Source organism: Hydra vulgaris, chromosome 04 (assembly GCF_038396675.1).
Source record: "Hydra vulgaris chromosome 04, alternate assembly HydraT2T_AEP".
Classification (NCBI taxonomy): Eukaryota; Metazoa; Cnidaria; class Hydrozoa; order Anthoathecata; family Hydridae; genus Hydra; species Hydra vulgaris.
Window position 1 is genome coordinate 14,991,675 of NC_088923.1, and position 8,636 is coordinate 15,000,310.

The 8,636-nt window shown below is 29.3% G+C and overlaps 1 protein-coding gene across 1 annotated transcript; it reads left to right on the top strand.

The window, feature by feature from the left end:
* Positions 1-3,085: 3,085 nt before the first annotated feature.
* Positions 3,086-5,235, top strand: LOC100206366 (probable ATP-dependent RNA helicase DDX41). Its single transcript, XM_065795542.1, has one exon. It carries the CDS (start codon positions 3,576-3,578, stop codon positions 5,136-5,138), a length of 1,563 nt encoding a protein of 520 aa, XP_065651614.1. The 5' UTR covers positions 3,086-3,575; the 3' UTR covers positions 5,139-5,235.
* Positions 5,236-8,636: the final 3,401 nt, after the last annotated feature.

The following is an 8,636-nucleotide window of genomic DNA, read 5'->3' on the forward strand; positions in this document are numbered from 1 at the left end:
TTTGTGATTTTTGAAATAAATATTTTTCGACATTAATTAGAAAATCATAATTTTAATCTTAATCATTAAAATGAATTTTTGTCAATATTTTCTCGACCCGATTCATTTTTTTGAAGTGTTAATTTTTGATACTGTTCTGCTTTCACCATTTTTCTATTCTTGTCTAAGTATGTTTCTGCGGCTTTACTCTGATGTTAAAAAAAAAAAAAGAATATTTTAGTTTTAGGGAGTTTTATTGTTTATTTTCCTTTTAAAAATATCTAAATTTAGTTCAAATTAAGTTTTTACATAAAATTACGTTATGTTTTAGACTAGAAAATAAACTAAATTTTGTATTATTAATGCATTTTTGTTTAACTTTTTACAAAATCAGTTTAGTACCTCTATCATTAAAAACGTCTAATTTTTATGCATGATTTTTGAACCGGTTTTCTCTAAATTTCGCATATCTTTAAAAAAAAAAAATTTTTTTAGCATGCGACAAAAAAATTTAGTATCCAATATTTCTAAGTGTTTACCAATGATATTGCTGCCATAAACTGTTAAAAATTTTAATTTTTTGTGCAATATTATTGATAGATAATTATTTTTGTTGCTGTAGTGCCACTGTCAATGTTTTAAGCAGGCATGGCGCAGTGGTTACGGAACCATTGTGGATGGTACGGAAGTAGGCGTGAACTTCTTGTTAAATGCTTTCCCGTGGTGCTCTGTGGTAAGACCGTAAGGACTTCTGGGAGCACCTAAAATAACTACAAAAAAAAAAAAGTTTCCCTCTATCGATAGAGGGTAACATTGACAGTGGCACTAAAGCAACAAAAATAATTATCTATCAATAATGTTACACAAAAAATTAAAATTTTTAACACTTATCCCAGATATCTGGGGTAACTTTGACAGTAGAATGTTTTATGCTTTAAATGTTAAAAATACCTTATAAGGGTAACATATTAATTGAAATTTTGACAAACAAAATAGAGAAAACATTTGAAATATATATTAGCATCTACCTACAGTTTCTTTTTAAAAATTGCCACTTTTAAAAAAATAGCGCTGAAAACATAACAAAAAATTGTTTTTTAAAAGATATCAAATAGATTCAGTTCTGATATTGTCTACTTGAATGTAAAAAAATGCAAGTTATTTTTTTTTTAGATTTGGTTTTTTTGGTTAATTCCATTTCATTTAATCTTGCACGAGATTCAGATGGCAAACAATGTTTTCTTAATTCTTTTTCTCTTTTCGTTGCTTAGCAAAGGTTGCGCGTGTCGAAGATGTTTCAAAAGTATCGCTTCTATTTGTTTTCTTGGAGTCAGAACTTCCTGTATTTCATCTGAGCTTGTGACTCACATTGGTACGGAGCATATGCTTTTCATGTTATTGATTGCCGGAGTAATCATAGTTTGATTTCCGTTATCACTTGCGCTAATAATTACACCCAATATCAGAGGCACTGTGGTTGACAATTTCTCACTGGTTATTCTACTTTGTTTTAGTGGAAAAATTCCAAAAGTTTTAAAATCTATTATAGCATTGCTTCGACTAAATGCCTCACTGTATGTAATCAATTTCAGCAATTGTGTTAAAGTTGCTTTACCTACATTTTTGTATCATGTTGTATCATAAAAAGTTTTCAAACAGTTCCTCCAAGATCCATTGACTGTCTTAAAAGCACCAACATCTAAAGGCTGTAAAATACTACTTGTATGGGGAGGTAAACAAAGTAGCTCAATGTTGTTTGCAATAGCTAAGTCTACAACAGTTTTTGATATGTGAGAGTTGTGTCCGTCAAATATTAGAAGCTTCAATCTTTCTAATTGGTTTTTTTGGCAATAAATATCTTTTTAAACCATTCAATGAATTGGGGGTTTCCATCCAACCTGACGGAGAACAGTTGTAACATGCATTGTCCGGACCACCATTGCAGCAGGTGCTGTAAAAGTGAAGAACTTTATAAACAATGTGTGGTGATAAAAATTGACTGGTTGCAGAACAGCATACCTGCGCTGTGAACATTGTTTTGGCTGCAGAACCGACCGTTTTGTGTGAATTCTTTAACCCACGTTTGCAGAGAATTTTCTGCTTGCTTATGTCGGTTTGAAATCCTGTTTCATCTATATTGAATATGTTTTGTGGCTTATTCTGTAAATGAATTTTCTCAATAATAACTGCTAGTTTTTCAAAAAAAGTCCTCAACTACGTTAACATTGCATGCATACGCATGGTTAGCAAAAAGAGATTGTCCAATCCGACGCGTAAGTTCGTTTTTTCATCTCTCCTCAAAACCATGCATCTAATTAGTTCCAGGCCTGCTATTATTAAAGGTGTTGGCTCTACCACTACTGTTTATGTAATCTTTCACATTACTTGCAACATTGCAACGATCTATTCCAAAGCCCCAGTCTCCAAGTTTCTGAATTGTATGAACAATCAACGATTCTTCTTTTCTTGTCAAATTTTTGGGCATTACTTGTTTACAACGCACTTTCATGAGATAATTAATGTTGTTCTATTGATATTGCACACAAATGCCAATTTACTTATGCTGACATTGTATTCACTCACATCTTTAATGGGTTTTTTCATGGCTTCCCGATCATACAATCCTTATGTTGAACTTGGTTTTTTTATGTAATCGCGAGGCATGATATCATGTGATCATAAACTCAAAAAAAATCAATCAATCATTTATTTATTTACACTTAAAGCGTAATGACAATAGTCACACATTATAAGTAAACTTTGATAGATCTATTGGGTAACTTTAGCAATCCAGTCAATGTTACCCCAAAACTGAAACGAGCTTTTTTAAACAAAAAATACTATAAAGTTGTTTTAAACGCTTAGCATTTAAAAATAACATCATAAAAATACATTTAAAATTATATTATAATATGGTTTAACTCACCTTTTAACTAAAGTTTTTTAACATTAAAAAATTAGGAATAAGTTTAATTTATGTTCGCCATATTATGTCGTTATTTATGTTTACAATTATGTGGATAAAAACAGCTATATTTGCTAATTCAACAAATTACTGTCGCATCGGATAAAATAATTAAAACCTTATTTTTGTGTAGTTGTTGTTTAGATTATGTATTCTATATCGATTGGAGTATAAACTACAAAATTTAAATCCACAACGGTGCGAGTCAGCTTTTTTTGAAGTAATACTTTGCGTAATGACAAAAATGTAAGCTCAATGGGTCTAGCAATTTGTAGGTGTGCAATTAAAGTTAAATTTAAAATTCAAAGTTAAATTTTTTTTTTTAATTATATAAATTTTTATTGTATTAATGTCACAAATATAACTTACGCATGTTTCACTCTACTAAATTAGTTTCTTAGACTCCGTTAAGGTCCGGTGTTGGTCCGGTGTGGTCCGGTGCAGTATTCGTATACACCGCTAAAACTTTAAACTTTTTTTTTTAGCGACTTTTTTTAGAATTTTGAAAATTTATTTTTGGAGTACAAATGAACCTATGATAATTATTATTAAAAGCTATTTTGATTATAGAAAAACTTTGAATATACTTTGGAAAGTATGTTTAGGGTATTATCTCTTATAACCAAAAGAGATGAAAGCATATAAGCCATTGCGTTGGCAACCTGATGTTTCTTCAGTTGGATCGAAAGAGCAGCTTCCATACAATAACGACGCAGAAAAACTACGTAATAAATATGGGATAGAAGTTGATGGAGAAAATGTTCCGGCTCCAATGCTGTCATTTGAAGAAATGGAACTTCCTTACTGGTGTATGAATTATCTTAGTGAAAAACTAAAAATTTACAAGCCTACTCCAATTCAGATGCAAGCTATATCATGCATGTTAAACAATCGTGATGTTATTGGTCTGAGTGCAACTGGATCTGGAAAAACATATGCTTACCTTTTACCAATTTGTGGTTTTTTAAATAAACAGAAATATAATATGCAATCAGAAATATCTCCTTTGTGTTTAATAGTTGTTCCCACACGTGAATTGATGAATCAAGTTAGAAATATTTTTATAGAAGTTCTTTCAAATATGCCTAATAATATTGCTAATTTATATTTCAAAGTGCCAAACCAAATTACACCAGAAACTGGATATCAATATCCTCAAACTAACATTTATATATCAAACATGTATCAGTTACCTTTACATGATATGCAGCATCAGACATTAAAAAACAGTATTGATAGTTTACAAATGCTTAATTCAAATATAAAAACAAATAACAATTTTAAATCTGACTGGGTAAGTAATATATGTGTTGCAGGCTTTTGTGGTGGCACATCTGTTAGTCATGATGTATCTCAATTGGGACCATATACTAAAGTTGTTGTCTCCACTCCAGGTAGGCTTATTGACCTTTGTGAGCGAAACCTTTTGTCTTTAGCTGGTATAAAATATCTAGTTATTGATGAATGTGATAGAATGCTTGATGAATTTGGGTTGGAAGAACAATTACGTAAGATTATTGCATTGGTAACTATAAACAAAAATGATATACGCACCTCCCTTTGGTCAGCTACATTACCTGCATCATTGGAACGTATTGCAAGATCTGCAACTATAAATCCTGTTTATATTTGTACTGGCATTGAAATGAGTGTTCCTCAAAATATTACACAAAATGTTATTTTTATGCATACTTACATGAAACATAAACACTTACTAGAAACTTTGCGTAGAACACCTTACCCTCCAGTTATCATTTTTACGAACTCAAAAGCTAAAGCAGACAGTTTAACTGAATATTTACTGGCTGAACAGTTTCATGTTGCTGCTATACATTCTGATAAAACACAATTAGAACGTAATGAAGTTCTGTCTGATTTTAGAGAGAACTTATTTGATGTACTTGTTGCAACTGATTTAATGAGTCGAGGACTTGACATAGTAACAGTAACACATGTTATAAATTTTGACACTCCTGATACTATAGAAGATTACATTCATAGATGTGGTCGTACTGGTCGTTTTGGACGGCCAGGCTTAGCGACTACTTTTTTAACTTTAGACTGTAAAATTAGTAAAGAACTGAAAGACCTACTGGAAGCCTCTAAAAGTGACATTCCTATAGAATTAAACGATTTAAAAATTTTTGGTAAAAAAATTTTAGTCACAGACATGGGTGATAAAGTTTGTGAATAGTTTTGAAAAAATTGATAATTATTGTTTTGTATAATTACAAGAATTAGAATCCAGCAGAAAATAAATTAAAATTTTTATGATTAGGCTTGAAAATAAATTTTTTTTTGTGTCCTAATTCCAAATCTGGGTAGCTCCATAAGTAATGGGTTTTTGGAGAGAAAATTGTATTTACGGAATAAGTTACCAAAACACAATAATTCAATAAGCTTGAATGAGTTTTATTGCTGAACATTCTGTTATTCAAAAATTTACTAAATATTCTGTTGAGATTTGTTTGACAAACTTGATAAAAAATGAATGCATTGCAAATTACTGCATAATACATAATTGTATATAAATATGTAAAATATAAAATATGTACATAAATATAAATATATACATAAATATAAATATATACATAAGTATAAATATATACATAAGTATAAATATATAAATAGAGGAGAGTGGTGTACCTCTGAGGTATTTTCAAACTTTTACAAATATTAAAAAAAATACTTACAATATGTTCTGTAATAATATTTTTTCATTAACTTTATAATATTAGTTACTCTAGGATTTTTTATTAAACATCCAGACATATTTTTTCATCTCTTTTTTTAAGTTTAAAAAACAGCTTTCATTACGTGTACCTTGGAGGTATGTATTTTGTACCTTGGAGGTATTATTGTTTTAACAGATTAAGTACTCAACATGGTATAAATTTGATATAATGTTTACTTATAGGATAATTGGACTTCACATCAGAGATAATATTAATCTATCTAGTTAGATTTATATAAACTATATTTTAATTGATACTTATGTTGAAATTATATATTATTATAAATTTAAACTAATTTATACTTAGAAGTATTAAAAACTTACAAAAGAACTGTTTATTAAGAAAAGAGTAATAACAAATACCTACATTAAAGTTTAGTAATAAGTATTTCACTTGGATTTAGCATTTGTCTACTTTACAATCAGGTTATCAAAGTTAATGCCAAATGAGTTTTTCTAACTGTCGTGCTGAACCTCCTGTAATAGAGGGATGTGGCAACTAAAAAACCATGTCTAATTTGTCCAACTCATAAACAGTTTTATAATCTCTTTGATAATTCGAGAAAATTATCAAAGAGAAATTAACAATTTGAAAAAAATAATTACAATTTAACAAAGAAATACACACATCATATTATACTAAAGAAATTCTTAATAAACAAAAAAAGTATCATAACAAACTATAACAAAATATTACATTAAAAAATACTTTCATAGTAAATATTAGTTATAATAGTATTTATAAAATCATGCAAGTTTGTACCTTGATGGTGCCACCGAGGTACACAACATTAGCTACCTCTAAGGTACACCGCTACCACAGTTTTTACAAAACCGCTACCATATGTTTATAGGTTAGGAGTTAAGCAGTTTCAAGCATGCATAAATGCAGCTGAAAACATGTTTTACAATTCTTGATAATCAGTTTTAAAACAAAGTTTATACCTACAGTTGTAGGTAAAAAAGTATGCGCTCTAAAAAAATTACTTTTTGGTACCGGAGACATACTTTTATTTTTATTGCAACAACAAATGTGTTAAGCAGTGGTAAAACAACTTATTATAAGCCTTAAGAGGCCAATACATGCAACTAAAATTTCAGTTTAAATTCATTACTCAAGATGGCAGCATAATTGACGTGCCTTCAAGGTACACTCACCTCCAAGGTACACCACTCTTCCCTACATACATAAATATATTAGGGTAAGTCAATTTTTCACTTTTTTTTTTTTAATCCGTAACGGTTAAGATACTGAAAGTTGTACTTACATATATAAAACAAAAAAATAAAGAGTTGAAGGTATTTAGTCAAACGGCGGCTTGCGGATTAGCAATCAAAATTTAAAAGTACCCTCATCAACATTTGGTATAAAAGTATTAATTTTTTACTTGTGGTTTCATACTTTTCAATACGTTCAGACAAAATTTCAATCAAAAAAGTTTGACACACCAAGTAATAACTCAAGTATTTGTATTTAAAATCATTTAAACGGTTTATCGTTTCGTTTTATTTAGCAAAAATGTTACAAGTTCAATTCAAATTTAAGTATAAATTTATTTACTTGTTGTATTACATCGATTAACTAATTAAACGCTCAATAAAATCCAATAAATAGTCATTATTAGTTTAATAAGTTATTTAAAAAGTAAAATTAAACTTAAAAAAATTTATTTCAAGAATGTAACAAGCAAGTTAAGCAAATAAATCATCGTACGACTGAGAATAATGTCCTTTTGACAAAAACCTTTGACGCATTTTTCTGCTAAGTAGTTTTGTTAGTATAGATTTATGCCTGGCTTCAAATCCATATACGATGTTAGAAGCTTCAGAAACTAATTTGACATATCTCTCAATGCTCTGGGAATGAGAGGGGAGGTCTTGAATGTTAGGCCTAATTTTATTTTTAATGAATGTGTAAATATCTTCATCAAAAAACTCTTTTGTAGTTGGTGGCTCCATTTCGATATAAGCAAGATCAGTAGTATTAATAAGAGATATCCAGCTCGTAGCATTCCAATTTAGTTGAGGGTTTTTCTTTTCTATTCCATAACTGCTTTTGTTTCTTAAAATAAAAACATCTTTATTTTTAAAAAACTTGCAAAAAACAAAAAATATTAATAACCTTAATAAAAACTTAATATTATAAAATACAGCACAATACATTTTTAAAAAAGCTTTGTATACAGATGCCTGATAAATTATAAATAGAAAAACTAATTTTAAAAAGTTGTTACTGTTTCCTGAGAGTGAGTATTGTCTCAAATCCAAGAATCCTGATCTATTCATTGTTATTTTTAACCATTGCGTAAAGAAAATTTGCAGGTATCAAACAGAAAGCATTACCTTGAATGTTCTTTTTTACAATTCTTTTTACATCATCAAACTTAATAAGATTCAATTGATTAATAGTGAAAAACAAAATCTGGGGAAATCTTGCAATTTGAAAGATTTCTTTATTTGAAACCACGATGGAACATAAAATTTAACAATATAATGGGTAAGCTTTTTTAGACTTGCGTTTGGAGAAATATCTCAAGTGTATAAACAAAGAATTCTTATAGAAAGGGTTAACCATCGAGCATGATTAATTGGACCTATTTTACAATTAGCCCATTTGTCGTCTACTTTATCTTATCAAATACCTTTACAATATTCGTAAAGAATCCTTTGATCTTGACTAATATCTTTTAATATCTCATGCGAAATATATCCTTCAGTGATAGAAGTTTGAATTGCTTCAAACTCTACCTGAGGTTGTCAATGAATGTCTTCAGAGGATCTTTTTACAATTAGTCCACTAAAATTTTGTGGACCGGTTGTTTTTCCATCTTACTTTTTAAAAAGGGCTTTTAGTGGGAGTTCATTCTAATGAAGACTACAACCTATTGTATGAAGTTTCCTTTCTATCAACTTTTCTAGATTATCCACCAAGCCACTCCTCCAACCTGTGTTTGATGC

Coding starts and splice junctions, on each gene's coding strand:
- LOC100206366 (XM_065795542.1), top strand. CDS start 3,576: ATGAAAGCATATAAGCCATTGCGTTGGCAACCTGATGTTTCTTCAGTT.